General features: G+C 43.8%; 1 protein-coding gene across 8 annotated transcripts in view; it reads right to left on the bottom strand.

The window, feature by feature from the left end:
- Window positions 1-20,260, bottom strand: part of tacc2 (transforming, acidic coiled-coil containing protein 2) — a 50,207-nt gene that overhangs the window by 9,245 nt on the left and 20,702 nt on the right. For 6 of the 8 annotated variants that reach the window (XR_011691444.1, XM_071481225.1, XM_071481220.1 and 3 more), the window contains 7 exons: window positions 16,835-17,107; window positions 5,268-5,374; window positions 3,349-4,768; window positions 1,110-1,167; window positions 806-1,013; window positions 331-380; window positions 56-165 (listed from right to left, as the gene is read on the bottom strand). Coding sequence is in view for 7 of the 8 variants with exons in the window: in XM_071481225.1 (XP_071337326.1) it covers window positions 56-165; window positions 331-380; window positions 806-1,013; window positions 1,110-1,167; window positions 3,349-4,768; window positions 5,268-5,374; window positions 16,835-17,107 (2,226 nt within the window). In the remaining variant the exon portion in view is untranslated. The remainder of the gene's footprint in view (window positions 1-55; window positions 166-330; window positions 381-805; window positions 1,014-1,109; window positions 1,168-3,348; window positions 4,769-5,267; window positions 5,375-16,834; window positions 17,108-20,260) is intronic. The other 2 variants (XM_071481221.1, XM_071481224.1) reach the window with 2 other exon arrangements.

Below are 20,260 nucleotides of genomic sequence, written 5' to 3'. Positions count from 1 at the left end.
AGTTAAACAAAAAAAAAAACATAGTGCCGTAGAGTAGCAGTAAAGTGTGTTGTACCCTGTGCAGGGGGAGCTGGGCTCAGATCCATGTGCACACGTGTTCTTGGTTAAACTGTCAGACACTGAATCCAGCTTCAGGTACAAAGATGGCTTCTTCACAGGTAGTGGCTGAGAGAATAAACAATGAATAAATTCTCATTTTACTTTTTGGTGGCCAAAAATCACACATCACATCATACATAAACATAAAACATGTTGCTATAAATGAAGAAAGCAAAGCAGTAAAAAGATTACACAAACCAACAAAATCTCTAAATTATACCGTATACTCACAGGCGAAGAGGAGCCGATCTTCTCCATGTATTCAATTTCATAGTCTTGCACTGACACAAAGAGACAAAACAAAGTTTTAAATGCAGTAGAACAAATGGAGAGACGTTTGAGCCAGTGTTGACTGATGTGATCAGAGGATGAGGCACGGCTGTCTGTTCAGTTTCATCTCTGACCCAGATGGGCTGAGCCAGACTGCCTCTGGGAAGAGGTGGTAATTCTAGAGGTCAGAGGGCAGTAGAGAACTGGGCCAGCAGACTTTTTTCACAGCTACGAGAAAAATCAATAATGTTGCCAGATGAATAAAGAAGAAAGTGGCTGGTTGCTGTACATGAGGTTTTACTCCAAACATAAGCTTTGAATTTCCTTTCAGGACTGTCTGTCTGAGGTACGCTTTGATCTCTGTTACCATTTGTTTGGACACAGGTGGCTGGAGACACAAAGAGGGAGGCAATAAACTCAGACAGAAACGCCTCACCTAGTGTCTGATGAGGAAGACTGTTCTCATTAACGAAGGACGTCAGGTCACATGGCTGGGGGAATTCTTGTTGGTCAGAGTTCAAATCTGCATCCATGTCGTTCAGGGCTGCCCACTTATGACTAGTGGAGGAGGCCAGCTTCTCCTCGTCTGTTGCGTGGTCATCCTGCGAGTGGAGAGAAGGAGGTTCATCCACAGGCGTAGGATCCTACAACAAAAAAGGAGGAGGCAGTGACAGTCAGAGGGAGGAATACAGGGAGAAAAAAAATCAAATGAGCACAAATATGGAGCATTAGATACGTACCTGGGATGTGTCAGACAGTGGTGATTTCTTTGGTGACCTCTTCACTCTGAAAGTATTACTGAAAAAAAGAAAAACCCAGAGTCACTCAGCGTCTTCAATGCACAATATCCACTGCCTAACTCCAAGTATATTGTATTTGCTACATAGCAAAAACACGTGAATAGTCACAAATGCTAAAATGTGAAACTGGTTGGGTACATCTATAAATAACATAAATGCTTTTTGCATGAAATTACAGCATAATTTGCTTAGAGCAGCATTACTGTATGCATTACAGTACCACTTACTGTAGTCTATATGTCACTGAAATGACCAAACAGTGGAATGTTTGTTAAGAGGGTTTAATGTATTTAGTAGCTGAAGAGCGAGGAGAAGTGGTAAATGAATGTCATGTTGTAAATAGTTTACTTTTCACAAATACTGATTTTACACAGGGATGTGTTTATAAATGTAGTGGGTTAGTTAGGACACTGATGAAATCATAGTATATTATTGCAGATAAACTTTTTAAAATTTATATATCCCATGATGCAGCAATTCTCAGTGGGTGTTTGTATAGGTTGGGGAGACCTTGGATAGTAATTCAAACACCTTCAAGGATGAATCATCCTGGTTTATCCTGTGAAACTAATCTAAAAGCCATATCCAATAGATCTGAGTTTGTGCTTACTTCAGTCTGTGAATTTCTATTTTTAGGGAGTGTTTTATGGCTGCAATGTTGAATTCATTTTGGATGAACATAACTGGGACAACAACCAAAAAACTGCACATCTCTATTAAAATATAACCATTATTAAAAAGCTGTAGTTCTTTCATCAATAACCAACAATGAACACAAGAGGGAGCACAAGCACCTGCTTTGTTACACACTGGCATGACGGTAAATACGTCTACGGCAAGGAAAGGTTTTTTTTGTCTGTTTCAGTAAGTTAATTGAAAACTGACATGTTCTAGAAACCAGACTGTATATAGAAAGGCAGGAACACAACAAAAGAAAAGCACATCTCCATATTTGCATTAATTTCTTACTCATTCAACAGCACCTCATTGAGCATTGCTGACTGACCTCTACTGGTTAAAGGTTTCGAGCCTTATACATATCTGACCTTACTGAACCATGATGTTATGTTGTGTGGTGTATTGCACTAGATGGCTCCACAAGTAGAATTTCCATGTAAATGCTTGTTACACATTTTACACTTACTTTAGCAGTTAGCAGATAGCCATTTCTTAACCTTGACATTAGCTGAACATCTCATCTGCCTGCCTCACTTCATCAGTGGGTCTATCCTCAAGTCTCTGGTCCCATAAAGGGGTTAGTTAAATGTAAGTAGCAGCACCTAACAATCTAGCTTGTTTAATACACTTTACTTTCTTAGCTTCAGAGTTTCTGAATTAGATTGTGTCAAGTATGGCTGACCAATGTCAGCTAGTTTCTATCTTTTGCCTCAAGTTATAGTTTAGCTAACTCTTGTAAGCTAGCTGATAGTGCGCCCTTTCATTTCCATTGTTGGCTTGGTATTTCATTCTAAAATATCATACATTATCTAATTTTAGCAAATACTTGTGCTCAGTCATGAGTAGTGAGACAATGGGGTTTATTATTTCATTTAAATAGTCTTTTGTGTGGCTGTTGGGGTTTAGTTCACCTTTTTGACATTAGCTTCTATAATTGTCAGCACTGTTTTTACTCAGGAATTCAGGAGCTTACCTGGTTGGGTCATTGAACAATATTAAATAATTGTGAATAAATGTAATGTTTTTCAGCACTTGCATAGATGGGAAAAAATTAAAACAATACTGAAAATATTTGTCCTCCAGTCAAATTGGTCAGAATTATAAAAGTTTAAATGGGGTCGTTTGATAGTAAGTACAAGGGATTGTGATGTTTCTGTTAATAGGAGGGACAAAAGGGCAACATGCTGACTGAAAATAAGCCGCGTGGTATTAAGGGTCAAAAAGAGTGGATGGTTGTTTTGCCCCTGTACTTACAACAGACAACATAGAGAGGACACACCCCTGGACTTCCTGTGACATATGAGAATACACAGACACAGGTGACAGAGAGACAGACAGAGGACACTGGCATAGAAGACAAGTGGACCACAAACACACAGACTAGCCTCAAGGAAATCACACCAACAGATATTCAGACATTCCTACACATGAATACAATGTCCTGTAAGTGAGTGTGGACTCTCACAAAGGTATGGTGCTGGTTAATACTGTGTGAACTTACGATTTGATAGGAGTCTTCTTTTTCTTGGCAGGTTTGTTCTGATTTTGGTCCTCCAATTCCCCAATGTTGTCATTGTCATTTTCATTGTCATAGTCATTGGATGACAGTTCAAATGAGGCAGAGGCCTTAGGAGGAGAGTTGGACATCGTATTGGAGGATTTGAAAGGGTCTATGGAGTCATCAAAGTTATTGGGATCAAAGCTATAAGACGGCCTGGAAAGTTTAGGGGAGTTGGCAATTCCTCTCTTACTAGTAAATGGATTGAAATTTGGATCATCCCACTTGTCAGTTTCAAAGTTGTAGGTTGCTTTAGGAACAGGGATTTCATTCTCATTCCCATTATGGGTTGCTGGAGGGTCATTGTCCAGCTGCTGAGTCTGCGCTGGAGGGGCCTTCTTTAGCCCCAGCTTTGGTTTCCTCAGAGGCATCTTGGCACCGGGCTTCTTGCCCACTTTCTTGGGTGGGGGAGAGGCCTGGTGTGATGCCTCGCTGCTCTCCTCAGAGTAGTCAAACTCCAGTCTTACTGACTGACGCTTGGGGATAATTGGTTGCTCTTCAGGGTCGTTGACTGGCTCATCAAGAGGAGCTGTGGGACTGGAGTGGCTTGGTTCCACAGCAGGGACAGGTGTACTTTCTACGGGGGTAGCAATGGAGGCGCACAAAGGATCTTTACGACCCAGAACAGGGGAGTTGGCAATTTTACTACCTCCAGTATTAAAAGGGTCAATATTCTCAAAATTTTCTGGATCCCATTTGTAGGAGGCACAAGGAGGGATCGGGGATTCGTCTTTGTCTGTTGGACTACCAGGAAGAGGTGTCTCCTCGTGGCACAAGGGTAAGGCAGGGATGACAAGACTCTCCTCTTGGCTGGTATGATTGGTCTCCTCAGGGAGAGGAGGTGGAGTTTCGACACGACTCTTCCTGGCCCTTCGGAGGGTTCCTCCAGGGCTCGGGGTTGCAGATCCCTCTGCTTCCTCTTGAGCAAGGAGAGGGCTGGCAGTTCGAGGCTTTGCCCGCTTCTTGATCTCTGGGGTGCTGCTGGAGGAGGCTGGCCTTGGACTCTCTGGGTTGGAGTTCTGTCTGAGAAGAGGCTTCTTCTTCACAGACCCAGGACGGACTTTCTTGGGTCTGTGGAGTGTTCCTGGGGCACTCTCGGTGCCTACGCTGAAGGATTCAGAATGTGGTCGGAAACCTGCTGTCGTGGATCCGTCCACCAGACCAGAACTGTCTAGTTCTCCTCCCTGGAGGCTGAGGGAACGAGTCAGTGTGTGACTTGCTGAATCTGCAGCAAAAAGGTCAATGTTGTAAGTACCACTGGCTGCAATGGGCTTGTTTTCATCAAAACCAATGGACGGAGAACGGCAGGGTCGATCAGTTGAAGTCAAGTCATAGGCAAGTTCACTGACTGAGGTGTCTGCTACTGCAAAACATGGAGAGATATATGACATGTAAGGAGGTTTTATTCAGCTGTTAAAAAGGCAAAATCGAAGCAAAATATTAAATCTTTAAATTAAATTTGGATGATCATATGTTTTAGCTGTTGTGGGGGTGTGTACAAGAAAGCCTGTATGGGGACAAAAGCTGCAGCTGGTTTTGGACAGATCCAATTATAGAGACGAATGTGCTATAAATAATTTAGTGAATCTCTCGGCTGGACAGAAAAAAATAACCACATGCGAGAGACTGTACTGACTGGTCAGCCTTTCCTAGATATCCCAAAAGCCTCAGTTTTGTGCAGTGAAGATGCTTGTGTCAGCAAACAAAGCCAGATGTGAACTACGGCTTCCTCCCACTAGATGGTGCAACAAGACTTTGTTTTACCTGTTCTTTTTTATGCCTCACTGCCCAGCTTACAATAGAGTAACGGAGTAATATACTGAGCTAAGCACACATCGTGGAAGACCTACTTCTTACTGTACCTTTGTCATCAGATGTCAGTTGCTGGGTTTGGGGATCTGTAGGAGAAACCGCCTTTACTGGAGTTGTGGATTCGGGGGTCTCAAATGCTCCATCAGAGTCTGAGCTCCTATAGCAAAAGAAAAGGACACACCAAATCAAGGCTGCTGTAAATCAGACTGACATCACTTGAACTGTAATCTGACTGAAACGGTTGCTAGAGTCATTGATGTCACATGAAGCTAAACGTAACTCCTCTCCACATCATATCACAAACAACACATTTATTTCCAAAGAAAATATCAATCGAATCAACAATCATACAGCCTCAGTATTTTTCTGTGTATACAGTACATCAAGTATGAATGGCAGCAAGATGCCGTTGCTGTTTCCATTTCTGGTGGACTTGCAGTGAGGTGACAGATAACAGCACATTTCAGACACAGAATCCCCATACACACATCCAACATCCACACACACACAAGACCGCCTTAAGATCTGATGATGTCACAGCTATTAAGTAGACAGAGGTTGACCGAGGAAAATATCAAGTCACAAACGGAGAAATGATGATAGACTGCAAATAAAAATCACAATCTTATCGTCCGAAGCCAGACAATATTGATTGGCCTTCCTCAGCACCATTTACACACACATACACATACGGTAGCAAAGCTCATCACACAGCCTGACTACCAAGCTCCACGCTCCATTGATTAGTGTATCATCTGATGGTGTCGCCCCAGCCTCCCCGTCCCATCTCACCTCTGTCTGACTGGCTCTCCGGCAGCCTTGATCATGCTGTCATGACGTGAGCCCCAGGAGACACGCCGGAGGAGGCCCAGAGCCGGATCCGAGCCTGGGCTGTCCCCGTCTCCTGCCCCTCCCAGCAGTGTGTCCCATCCCCAGCGAGCCCACTGCAGTGGAGACAGCGCCTGCCACGCACTCACTGCCATGGCTGCCGGCGGGCTCCGCACCAGAATGCTACTTGCTTGACACACAGGTAGACACCCACCGCCTCTTCCTCAGCTGATGACTAAGACCACAGGATCTAACCTTTCCTCCTTTCCTCTGCCTTCTCTCTGCCTTTCTCTACTGTCTAATATCCAGATCTCTTTGTTTCCAATCTACAGTCCTTTCCCGCTGCTCCTTTTTGTTGTCTGTATCCATATCAGTACGTCTCCACTCCTCCCCAGTAGGAAATGATGCCTCCCAATCTAAATGAGACTGGCTGCAGAAGCCCACCGCCTGCATGCTGTATATTCTGGCACTCTCTCTGCCTCACTCTCTCTCTCCCTCTGCCAGCCTTACTCTCTCTACTTTCCTCCCTCCCTCTACCTCTCTCTCTTGTCTCTCTCTTTGCTGTATCCACACTGACGACAAAGCTGCCCACCAGTCAAACCTGTTCAGATAAAGCTTGCTTATTATATGTACCACCACTGCATCTGATTTATTATATCCTGTCTCTTTATCTCCACCATAGTGTCCTTTTCTGCATTAATTAAGAAAATTGACACACTTCTCGGTCAATGCAAAGACACACCTAGACTTTAGCTCTACATCCAGGTCATTTTCACTCATACACGCACATTGAAACTGAAGAAACATGCAGTATCTTTTGATAACTGCTAATCCCTAAAAAGATATTACTGTGTTAAGGTGCAGGAGATAGCTTCTGCAGCACATCTTTGGACAGTATCATGAAACGAGTCTTTCAAAATGAACAATAAAAACGGTGAAAAGCAATGCCCAGAGGAAATGCTGCCATTATTGTGGACCCCCGCAGTTTAATGACAACTCGATGTCTATACACTATATTGATTTAGCTAATCTATTGGGATTCGCCTCAAGGCATGGCTGAGGCCATTCAGCATCTTGTGAGGCCCCTTTGTCACAGATGTGCAAAATATTGTACCATCAATACAGACAATATGGCCAATGCAACAAAAATTCAGAGCTGAGATATTAGTGTTTATAGAGGGGACTGGCAATTCATGTTTTTTTGCTATGATGGTCAATATGTGCACTATCCCTAGGGTCACATTTCCCAGCAGAGATGGGAGGGTCTTCTAAGCCAGCAATATGGCAGGAGTAACATAGTCTACTTGCACAGCAATTTGCTCCACTGATGAATCTTAACCACTCATCAGGCTACACAAAAACATGTGACAGCATGTTAAAGCTCCAATAGCCTATAAAAATGACAGGCAACACCTGTTTGTTCCATTTTACTTCCTCAGATCAAAAACTTTAAAAGCACCCCCATTATTTTCAGGGTGCTGTGATGCGAGATGAGACAGCACATGGCTAAAATGGGAGCCAGAGCTGTAATCTCTGTGAGCACCCGGTGTGTCCCAGCAGGATAAACCTGGTCTGCCTGGAGATCCATCTGGATCAGTCACTGGGAACCGGGATCATATTGTCAGATGTTAAGACAAGCAACGACACAGACTCCTACTCCAAGGACAGGGCCCACATACATAGTGTAATACCGTGTGCAAAGAACAAATAAGCATCCACCACACCAAGGGAAATGCATGGAAATAAAACTACTCAACAAATTCTATGAAAAAAAGAAAAAGATTTAGCTGTGTATAAATGGTTACATCAACTGTACAAATTAGCAGCTTCTTAAAGAATGAAAACAGTGAAAGGATTAATTAGGGCTGATATCAGTGCTCCGTTTGGACATTTTTCATGCAACTGCAAACACTATGTTGCTATGGTAACTGGAGGTTGTCCCCGCCATATGTTCCACTACGGCTGTTAAAAACAACAGAGTGGCTGGATGCACACAGTCCAACACACACACACACACACACACAACTGAAGTTATATGATATAGAGGACAAATAAAGGCACACTACATATTTATGAGGCAAGCAGCTGCAGCAGCAGCATTGTTCTGTTCACATCCCCAGAACGGGTTTAAATAAATAAAAATCTTTTTTAAAAACAGCATAATTTTTTGTTTATTCAACACTTCTAATCCACCCAGAATCACCATCTTTATTCAGTGATGCTACATGCCACTGCTTTAGGAATAAAGCAAGCAGCTTTCAAGTGGTCAACAGTCATGAGATAATACACTAAATGGAGCATTGTAATTGAAAGTAGACATGGAACGAACTAATATGGTGAACAAAAATCAGTCTGCTGTTTCAGTCGCATCGTCAGCAGCTCTTACTGTAAGTTACCCAGCAGCAGACATGACACAGAAAGAGGAAAATCAGCGTGTGGGTGAGCAGTCAGGGCACGGAGGCGAATAGAAACAAAGGGAGCAGCAGTTAATAGCAGCCTATCACTGGCTGAGATGACTGCCTGGAGACAGGAACTCTGCAGCGTGAGGCAGGGAGACGCTGCTTTTCAGACAGCCAGATGTGTCTCTGCCTCCCGAAGCCAAATCCAACTCAGCCTGTATAAACAGCTTTAACAGCGCTGGAGGGAGAGCCATCGCCCGCCCCAGGGAGGGAAAATGGGCTACACTGACATGTAAACCCAACACCACCTGTCTGTCCAATATACAGACACATTACTCCAAAAAATGTTAACATTGCAAATAGAAATCTGTTCTTTCCATTACAAAAAGCTAAATTTGATGTCACAACAAAAGCATGGTAGGGAGGCGACTGTGATTAGATGAGAGCTGATGGGAAAAGATGAAGTGGGGACTGATGAATGGTGACTGGCCGCTGGTCTCTAAGCAGCTGTGTGATTAGCCTCAATGGATTAGCCGCCACACGCTCCTTCTCTATCGTCTCTCAGCTGTCAAACAGCTTTAAACACCCTTCTCTGTCTGGACACCGCGACTGTCATCTGTCTCTTTACCATTCCACCCCTCTTTTACCTTTAAAACCCCCATCACCTCCTGCTCTACCTCTACAATTCATCATCATCCCTTTTTTTTTTACCTTCTCCTCATGCAACAGTCCCTTCCCTCTCAGCTGCTGTGGAGCTTTTGGTAACAGGTTGATTTGTGATCTGCTGTTAAAGAATCTACCATCTGTCAGACTAAAAGGGAAAGAGCACTTTAGTTGGGGATATGCTTTGCATTAAAACATGTCTTTTTATGCCTTTTTATCAGAGTAAATGTCTGTTTTGTTCTATTTTGTGAAAGGACACCGCATACAATCTATGGTTTCCTTTAAGGTTGAGCTGAAGGGACCAACAGAGGGAGCTCCTGTGCTTTTATCCCCCTGATGAATGGGAGTCAGGATATGAAGTATTACATCATAGCCACTGTACACCCTGTGAATCACCCGAATCACCACAACAGCCTATTATCATTTTACAAGAGCCTCACTACACAGATGTTCTGTGGTGAGCAGGGAGCAGCTTGTAAAGGTTTTGTAATGGGGAAAGAGCACAAAGCAGCTCTGTCCTCTGCAAATGATTCTTCAATCTCAGGAAATGAAACCTTATGGAGAATTACTCTGCGCTCTCTGCAGGTCATATAAACAGGACCTGGGTTTTATTTTTTGTTTTTTTTCCCCAGATGTCTCACTGAGTCTGACTCTCATCTCCATCCAGACTGATGTCAATTTCAATCAGTAAGACCACTCTCCTAAGGAGTCTGGTATTCGTTTTTGTCCTAAGAAATGCACTCAGTCCAGCTCCAAAACAAAGAATCCACTGACCCAAAACACAAAAGAGTGTCAGACTAAGATAATCTCTAAGTGTAATACCTCATCGAGCCTAATCTGAGACTTTGACTGCAAGCAGATGGCACATTAAACAACAACAGGCCAGGTCTGTGAGTCAGAGCACCAGCAGAGTGGGGGATAAGATATCTCTTTGTTTTGATGATAAGATCAGACGCTAGGTTCATTCAAATCACTGCAGGAAAGACATGGAAATATCCCCACCCCCAAAAAATTCACAATCTGGCCACACTTTAGGTTTCATAACAAAATGAGAATGAAAATAATCGAGTGTAAGTAGAATCTTGGTCCAGTACCTAACACTTAACACATCCAGATGCCCTAAGATGCTTTGATGTGTGAATGCTTTATACAGTGTAAGTGCTTCTGGCTGTTACACAACTGAGGGAGTGAACCATTAGTAATGGCTGGGATGGTGGGCACTGTGCCTCTGTTCTGCACACCTGTGGGAAAACAGCTGCTCACTCAGCCCTCCTGCAATAAGAGCCTGCACTTCGCTGACATTTTTATAAGCATTCAGTCCCTCTGAGCTCCGAATTTAGTGGAGCTCTGAGAGGAAAAACGACTGTATTATGCTATAAATCATTCATTTCTGCATTACACACAGCACGTACACACACGCGTTCATTCCATTTCTCTTATCCCTCTCCTCTGCGTCTCCCCCGGCCTCTCTTCCCCTGTGCAGTGGTGTGTCTGAGATATAAATAAAACACAGCAAAGTGGAGCACTCTTGCTCCGTCTCTTCCCCTCTCTGACTCTCTCTCTCTCTGTCTCTGTCATCCACTGATATTCCTAAGTTATGTCCTTCCACCCCCACACAGCGAGTTCTATTTCCACACTGTCACTAGCTCCTGCTCCCAGCGCGGAAGACGCGTCCTCCTTCACACAGAACAAAACATCACCCCACCAGCCTCCCAGCGGCACCTACTGTACTCATTGCCTAATTCTGGTTCCCACAGGCTCCCCTGAAGCACTATTATAGTTTATCTATACTTGTAGTACTGTAATTGAGGCACGGTGATGCACATGTGCGCACATGCGCTGATTCTCTCAACCTTATTTACATCACAAAAGCAAACAACAATGATGACGTGCTCAGTTGCTCGCGCTGAACTAAAGGTTTTAAGACAGCGTACGTGAAGATGGAATAAGAGAAAGTAAAAATGCATTGAAAACAGAGGGAGAACAGAACACAATGTCTAACAGAGATGGTTGTAAGGCTTAATAACTGATATCACTGATATGCCAAGCATGCCCATAAAATCAACTCACAATTGATTACATCCTACATAATAAATCATTCTGCACCCATAATAAACATTTATGTCGTATGGGAGGCCAATTTAAAGCCATGAATAAATAAAAGACCACATACAACAGGAAAGCAGAAGCGGCTGGAGCTGCTCTCAAGCTGTTTTCCAGACCTTCAGCTTTTAATTAAGTAATTTTCCTTCTGCTTCATAATTTGCTCAATCACACCTCTGAATATATCCAGACAGAACACGGAGCAGGAAACGCAGGGTAAGTCACACTCACATGTGCTCTTGAGAGGGACAGGGGGTCTGTCCTTGCTCCATGGACTCGTTGGCTCCCATCCTCAGCTAGATCTGCCCCCCCCGCCCCCCCTGCCTGCTCCTGCTCTGCAGCCACCCTCCACATCCACCTGCTCCCCCCAAAAAGCTCCTTCTCCTCTCAGTCTGATCCTTGCAGAGGAGGCAGCCTGTGTCAGAGGAGGTGGGCACCGGCTGAGCTTGACTGTGCTGCAGTGCAGAGGATGAGCGAGCCCTGCTCGCATCAGGAGCAAAGCTGTGGATGATTCAGGGCTCCTCACTTTATGCACAGCATCCCCGGTCCTCTGCTCCTCTACAGACTGTGAATATTCCTGCGTCTCATCTAGTGGCAAAATGATGCAACACCAGGAGGAACAAAATCTCTGAGAGCAAAATAACAAGAAGAGAATAATCCACAACAAGTGGGGTATAAAAACAATCCTGCTTCCTTGTTGTCTTGCATGAGTGTCTGAGGTGCCTCCTCTCTGTTTGGTCACTGATATCGCTGAGCTGTGTTGCTGCTCTCGCTGCCTCCTCCCCCCTCTCTCCTCCACTCTCTCCCCTGACACCAGCGTCCTGCGCCTTTAAAAAGACAAGCAGCTTTTTCTCGGCTACTGCGACTATGCAGGGGAGCCAAACAATAGCAGACCCCCCAAAACCACACTGATTAACAGACGCTTTCTCTTTCACTCCGTCAGTCTCCTTCTTCCTCCCTTCCACAGTCACCGTATCTCTCGACTTTGCCTTTGTCCTGCTAGGATCCCCCCTCTCTTACTCTGCATGTTTCACAGTGAAAATGTTTTTGTGCCTCCTTTTCCCACAATGGAAGCTTCCAGCACTCAGCGTGGCCAACCAGAGTGTTGTCTGAGGTAAACAATGGACTTGTATGTGTATAATTCAAATCTGACCCTATTCACTTTCTTTCAAGATATTCTGTACCAGGACACATGAACAAAACAGATGTTATAAGGACAAAAAAAGGACAAAAATCACACTTAAAATATTATATTCTATGTTGAAATATTATTTTCAGCTTTCAATAAGAAGATTTACAGCCCATTATCAGACTCAGAGACAAAAAGACAGGGACATATTCTTCCTGACATATGAGGATCTACAGTGTCAAAGTGTCTCTGTGTCAAAGCCCTGGCAGCACACTGGGCTGGTGATGAATTTTACTGGCACTCTCACCAAACTGTGAACTGCATCAAAGTCCGGAAGAGCAATAATGATATTCTGTCTCGCTGTGTCTTCCAATTTTGCTCTTTTTTTTAATCGTCTGTGTGCGACATAGACAAAGAATGTGTCCTGTGGGATGGAAATAAGAGCAGGAACAGGTTTTTACAAATTTCCCATTGATTGTCAAGGAGCAATGGGAAAGAGACCCATTGGAAATATGAGAAGAATAAATCTATTGTAGACTCATGGGAAAGTGAGGAAACGAGGTCTCACTACAATAGAGACTCCTGCAGCCTGCAGCGTCAGGGTTCAGGTGTCTCACCTCTGCCTATAAGGACTAAAAAGACTGAATGAAATGTAGTTCAACTGCAAAATGTAAAAGACAAAAGCCAGTGTTCAAGTGCAACCTAACACCACATTTAAAAAAGGGGAGTATCTGCATGTAGACATGAAGTCCATTAACTGATTTATCGATGTGCCCACTCTGCTAAAGCAAAAATATTGATTGCTGTGACCATCCAGACTCCCACACCAACTCAAAGATGTATCTAGGGCAGCAAAGCATATTCAGTACAACTTCCTATTCTATTGACTGACCAACATAAACATCCTCTCTTTGTCGCTGCTTTAAAGTGTGGCCTTGCACTGCAGCTTCAACTCCAGACTGAAGCAAAATGGAAGAAATAAAAAATTCAGCAAACTCAGGCACTGGAAGAAATGGCTGTGGCAGGTTTTCTGAAAGATTCATAGCGGCACTCGAGAGGAGTCGGAGTCACTATGATCCACATCCGTGTAGCCTGGAAGACCCTTTTCACTACAGATGACAATGGTAGAAAACAGATAACCTCTTCGTGTCTGTGAAACAGGTTTTACAGCGTTAGGTCAGAGTTAACTTTTTTTAAATGCTTACTGCTGTGGTCAGACACAGATTTGCCGAAGCTGTTCAGGTTTTGCTTTCAAAATGCTGACAGGAGCCTGATAAGAATCTCTAGAAGGGTTGAAGTGAAATTTGGGTTGTGATTGTGGAGCCAGTTCAAGTTTAGTTTTGCATCTTGATCGCAGGCACAGTCTCAAAGATTGTCACAGGAAAACTAATAATATAATTTTGTTTATTCAAACAACCCCAGGAAGGACCACAAAAAAGGAATCCCCATCTACAGCAAATGATAGGTGCTGACTTAGTGGGTGAAAACAAGGTAGCAAATTAAAGATGATGATCCATGGAAAATACAGTGTAGAGATGGAGAGTCTCTGATGAGCACAGCAGCTAAAAACACACAATACATGTTGAAATGTTCTGAAGCCAAACTGAAAATGTGGTTTTATTTCTGTGAGTTCAAAAATAAAATTACATAAAAACTCCAAATTTGCGAGTTGCTGTGTGTAAAAATGTTCACTACAGGGCTGGAAATACTCAATAAGCAGCTCAAAGGCATGTTTTGATGAATCCTGGGTTTAGATGTGTGCTGATGACAGATCTTCCCCTCTGATAAGAGGGGAAGATCAGCCTCTTAACCTGCCTGAACAGCTGCTGATCAGGCAGGTTAAGAGGCTGGAGCTTTTCTTTTTCATCTGCCAAGAAAAAGCCGCATTGCTCCCATGGACAATCACTAATGGAATTGATTTCCCAATGCAAAACCTCTACTCTCACATTTACTCTGCATTCACAATGTATCTTCTCGCAACATATTTTGACGCCCAGGGGCATCCCCTTCTCTTTGTATCATCAGAGAAAATGACAAAAGCAATCAGTGGCGCACACCAATGGGACACCTCAACAATAAAAGTCCAGTGAAAGGAAAGCTTAGATACCCATCAACCCTTTATCTCAGCTTCAGATGAGTGTTGTGGTCACAGAAGATAATTGGGACAACACATAAATGGGACAACACACAAACAGGTAACTGAGGAGGCTGAGCTGTAGCTTGTGAAATGCAGTGCTTCACATCTGGCTCCCTCTACAGTCTCAAGCAGAAGGAAGCGACTGCTCGTAACATAATCACAAATCAAGCAGACAGGGCAGGAGCTGATGGCGTTGACATTTTTTATGGGAATCCAAGTAAACAAAAGACTCCTCACTTTTCAGCCGTCTACACAACAGAGAGCATGTGTGGGAGTCACTGACAGATTCATTGTTTTGAACAAATATTTGTTCAAAAAAGAAAGGCAGCCCTCTGTCTGTCTTCTTTTATTTTATTATTTTATTATTATTCATCCAAGACTCAATGAATCATTTAGGAAAAAAGCACATAAAATATGTTTGTCTTTGGATGACTAACTGATTATCACATGGTGAAGGAGGCCAATTCTCAGAAGGAGGAGGAACGTTCAAGACCTTGTGCTGCACCTGAAGCAACTCTGAGCAAGATAACAGCTTCAAAGGAGTTGCTGAGTCCCCAGCAAACACTGATACCTCATCTCTTTGTTATCAGTAAAGATAAGTGTTCTTTACATTGCATATGACCTTCATACTCAAACTAATGTACTTTATTAAAAGTATTAGCTTTTACCTGCACATATGTTGGCATAGTCGAGCCTCTGTGTGTCTGCATCCAAACAGGACAGTCTGTGACATCCAATCAGAACATTCAGTCCATTTTACTGTGTTGGTGCTCCACTCCTCTGCAGCCCTGTCTGACAGTCCTCTCAGCTATCATAAATAATATAACACCACTATGCTTGCCAAGCCCTCTCAAAATTCTGGTCTTCTCTGAGCAAAGGAGGCAGTTAGAAAGACAAACAGCATCAAGCCATGAGCAAATATGTATTATTTTACATAGAAAACAATACAGAGTCTGTACAGACACCGAGGGCTACAATGGAGCTGGTGTGTCTCCCCGTGCTCATTCATGTATTCACCAGGTGACTGCAGCATTCACACAGCTGAGCACGGACACAGACTGGCAGCAAAACATGAGCTCTGGACTCTGCAAAGGGAAACAAACACCCTCTGCTGGTTGAGCATAGCACTGCACTGTGAAAGTGGCTGAGTCATTCCCTCCTATAAAATAAAGTCTAGGAAATAAATTGCAGAGCCAAAAAGCACCGCAGAGGGATGTTTAGTGTTATAAGTGGGTAAACTGTGCTGATAGCAAAATAATGAGGAGCGTTTACATGTAATCAGCATCTGTGTTATGAATGAAAAACACTGTGTTTTCGGCTGAAACAGCGGCTCCATCATTAGAGTGCTGCACAAGCAGCCATAATGAGTCAAGTAGTTAGGATAAGGCAGATTGTGCTACTTGTGAGAAAGCACAGTGTGTAGGTGCTCCACTTTATCCTCTAAAAGATCCATGTAAACATTTGATCCTTATGCTTTTGCTATATCCACCATTAACAAGCCACAATTATACAGTATATACTTGAGTTTCCATGACCACTAAGTTCATACATTAGCAAATCCAGTTTCCTTCAAGTTCATGCGGTACATGTACATAGCGATGCTAATCTGTAATTTTGTGAGTGGGGTAATAGGAGGGGTTTCTGCAGAGACAGTAACTCTTGATCTCACTGTGGTAATAATGCCGTATGGGATGTACTGTCAGAATTATATTTCACAATTAGGAATAATTCAGCATTTAAAGAAATATGTTTATTCACCTTCTGGTTGACAGATAAAAAGACTGACACCACTCTCGTGTCAGATATGAAGGGTGTAGGGTGAAGAGATGCAGGCTAGCTGTCTCCCCTTGTTTGCAGTCTTTATGCTAAGCTAAGCTAACCACCTACCTGCTCCAGTTACATATTTACAGTGCAGAGTGGTTTAACTCTTCTAGTGTAACCCTCAGTAAGAATGATTTCCCCATTTCCCCAAATGTCAAACTATTCCTTCAATTAAAAAAAAAAACAAAAACAGCTTGAATGACTATGTTTACACTAGTTTCTCTCTGTGTGATCAGGAGCTCTGAGAATCAACATGCACAGGTAAGTTCAGTGTGCCAGATGTCGATTTAATGCTGTAATTGGACCTGAACTGGGGTTGAAAGGATAAAGACGTGGCTACTTTTCATCAAGGAGGCTAAAAGGACTAGTGTCAGCCCGAGATAAATCTACTGTACAGTCTTATAGACACGCAAGGACACAGACACATTCACATCACATTTTAATGCAACAAATGACGAGTGCTTCACAGTGAAATGGGAAATGACAAAAGGAACAGGTTTACGAACACAGACAGTCAGGCAGAGTTCATGTTCATACCTTAAGGCGTGATGGGGTGCAGAAGTAGGGCATGGGCCCTCAAATGTAGGAGGGGAGGAAGGAGCTGGAGGAGGTGGAAGGTGCGGGGATGCAGGTGGGGTCGGTAGAACTTCAGGTGTGTGCCTCTCCGGGGGTGTGGGAGGAGGAGTGGGGAACTCCGCACTCTCGTGGAGGTGAGGAAGGGGGGCGGGAAGGAAGTGGTGTTCGGAAGTAGGAGGCAGGGGAGAGTCAGGGGGACGGTCACCTCTCTGTGCCTCCTCAGCGAGGAAGGGCCTGCAGTGGAGGGAATACAAAACATCAACGGACAAACCGAAACAAGGCAGCCAAGTACGGTGGTTTGGAAAGCCCTCTGAGGACACACTGCGCATCCTTCAAAACAAATGAACCATGAAGGAAACTTACCTCAGATCAGAGAAAGATGGAGCACTCTGCTCTAAGCCTAAGCCTAGCAGTGACTTGAAAAATAAAAGGCTCACTTCAACCATCCTAAGAACGCTTTGTCATTTAAATTACACGAAACTGAAAATGTCACTTCACTCCTCAGTCCCCTCACATGATAGTCCATGTTTCCCTTCCTTGCTCTACTTGTCCTCTGCAGTGGAGCAGCCTGTCTGGGGCTGTCTGGCTCTGTCATCATTGGCCACCTGGTGGAGTGGATTTGGCCCCGATCCAGGCCAGTCTTATCAGGAGTGGTAGGCTAATCTGACAGGCAATGCGATGGACGTCCATGCAGCTGTTCCCCACTTGGGACATGCCTCCTGTTTAGCTCTAAAAATACCCCAGCAGCCTCTTCTGCAGAACACAGCTTCAACAATACCAGCTTCAACGAAAGCACATTCACAGTAGTCAAGCATCAAGTCAACTGTCCACTGAGCTGCACTTTCCAGACGTCTCTTCCAACTCAGCTGTTTTTCTCCACCTCTCTCCTTCCAGTAAAGTCAGAACTTAATAACCTTTAATGAGGGCGTGTGCTTTTCTTCAGGGCGTTACAAGTTCTAGTTTACATCTAACACGGGCCTGGTTTCTACCATCCTTTTATAAAAGTACAGAATAAGTTCTGTGTATGAAGAGGAAACGTCCTACAATAATATACATTAATTTTTTTATGTGGGCCCATTCCTCTCATTATAAATCAGTAAGTGAGTGAGTTAAAGCAGCAGGCCCAAGCTCTACACATGTCAGCATCTGTGGCCAAGTTGGCACATGCAGCCTGGAAATAGAAACGACCAAGTCACAACATAGTCAGAGAAAGCTGTCATAAGACTGAGCGCTGTCTCCAAAGATGGACAAAACAAGCTAAGAGCGAAGAGACAATTGGCAGAAAATAAGATTAGCCCGGACACTGGGGAAGTGTGGAGTATTCACTCTGAGTGGCTTTTATGTGGAGTTAATATTAGTTGACCCACTCAAGTTAGAGTGAGTTAGAGTGAGCACATGTGCTCTTTTTCAGCAACACACCGCCTCACGTCAGTGTGGTCTTACCATTGGAATTAACACCTGGAGGTTGTCCAGTTCAGTGTTTTACCGCTGCTAATTCAGCAGGGTGCAGGGCACTGCTGAAGGGCACCCCATGAGCAGTTCTTCAGAGAGTTTATCCAGATTTTACAAGACTCATCCTGAGATACAGAGTTGTCATTTTCTATCATTGTCCAGATAACAAGCCTGATTCTCGAACTTCATCTTTCATGACTGTGTATTAAGTTAACAAAAGTGACTTCGCCAGAACCATAATCAAGCCATGCACATGCACACTTAGTGTAATCTACAGGAAACAGCTGGATGCAAAAGACAGAAAGTCCAGGCGGGGTGTCAAATGATAAACAGAGAGCCGCAAATAAAAACCAGCTGAACGTACCGAGGAAAGAGTTTTTTATAAATCCTGTAATGATGGGAGGACCATTTCTGTCTCGCAGCCAGCAGCATGCTCATACTGTCCATACACACACACTGACACACACTCTGTGAATGTGCTGCACATTTAAGCACATTGTTTGTATTACAAACACAGACATCATCAGTGACCCACTGATTTGTGTCTGCCACCACTGAGATCAAATCATTGTTTAAAGGCAGCGTAGTGTGGTGGAATAAATGACAGACATGAGATTATCCACTTCACTCGTGCCAGAGAAGGCATATGAGACTACAATCGCCATGGCAACTAGTCTATTTACAGTACAATGTGGGCTATAGTACATCCTACTTCACTTTTACTGCGAAAACATGCATGAGAAATATCCTACATACCAAGCTATGGAGTCACAATCATTCCCATCCCGCTCCATGAGTAAAAATGGCTTAACACAAGATTTTTTAATTAAAACTAGCTGTGTAACATTTTCAAAAACAGATTTTTCATGGCCTGTTTATGTCATATCTCATACAGCAAGTCAGTCAGTGGCCCTTTACATTTCCTGCTTGGCCTGAAATCCTTTATCATTTCACATCCTCGTTTTAAAAGTCTATCATTGCCAACAAGGGTTTTGGAAAAACTCACAGACAAGTTTAACATTTGCTTTACTGCTACTGAGGAGATTTCTCAATCATACAGAGGAGGAGAGTTCAACATGCTCTAACCTGTTACATTTTTTTAAAGTACACCACTGATTTCATAACTTTGCTCCTTCTTTTCCACCTTCTGTCCCTTGGTCTTTCTGTCTGTCCCTCCCCTCAGCCCATCTGGTGAGGTCAGTACAGGCAGAGTGTAATAAGCACTAGTTACCTACAGACCATCTGCTGCATCCACCTGGAGCGACTTAAACACAAACACCCACTGCAGACACACACAGAAAAAAAAACAGGGCAGCGACGTCTTGCCAACTCACCCAGATTTTAGCTGTAGAGGAATCCATCACACAACTTCAGAGGTAACTACTGTAAGTGATGGAAATGACTGCTGCTGAGTGGCTGCTGCAACCCAAAACACCAGAGCCAATGAGTGTATGTCCTGGTCCTTCTCTCTGACTGACTCTGTCATACACACTCCACACACCGCAGCACATGCTCAAGTCTTTCCCTGAACTCTGGCTTTTGTTCCACTCTGTCTGGTCTGTGCAAATGACTTCAGTGGGGCTGAGTGCCTGCCCAAATTCCTCCCACTACAGGCTTCACTTCACAAAGCCGCACAGACTGAGCCGGACTGACAGCTAGGACAGCCTCTGGGGGCGGGGAGAAAAACCACATGTACACACACACACACACACACACACACATCATTGACCATGCAGTCTACATTTCTGTCTCCGCCACACATATGCAAGTGTAACTTTATCTATTGATGAAACCTACAGTGGAAATAGCACCATCACTCCTCCTCTCTCCTGCTCTGAACAAACCTTTATGTCCCCAACAGCAGTGACGGGACAAGTGTTGTGACTGACAGGCAGCAAGTGCTACTCTGGCATTTGGGATGGCTCCTGGGCATGC

The sequence above is a fragment of the Trachinotus anak genome, unplaced genomic scaffold, assembly GCF_046630095.1.
Source record: "Trachinotus anak isolate AG129_WGS33_773 ecotype Australia unplaced genomic scaffold, CSIRO_AGI_Tana_v1 ptg000007l, whole genome shotgun sequence".
Taxonomy (NCBI): Eukaryota; Metazoa; Chordata; class Actinopteri; order Carangiformes; family Carangidae; genus Trachinotus; species Trachinotus anak.
This window is presented reverse-complemented; position numbering and strand designations above follow the sequence as displayed.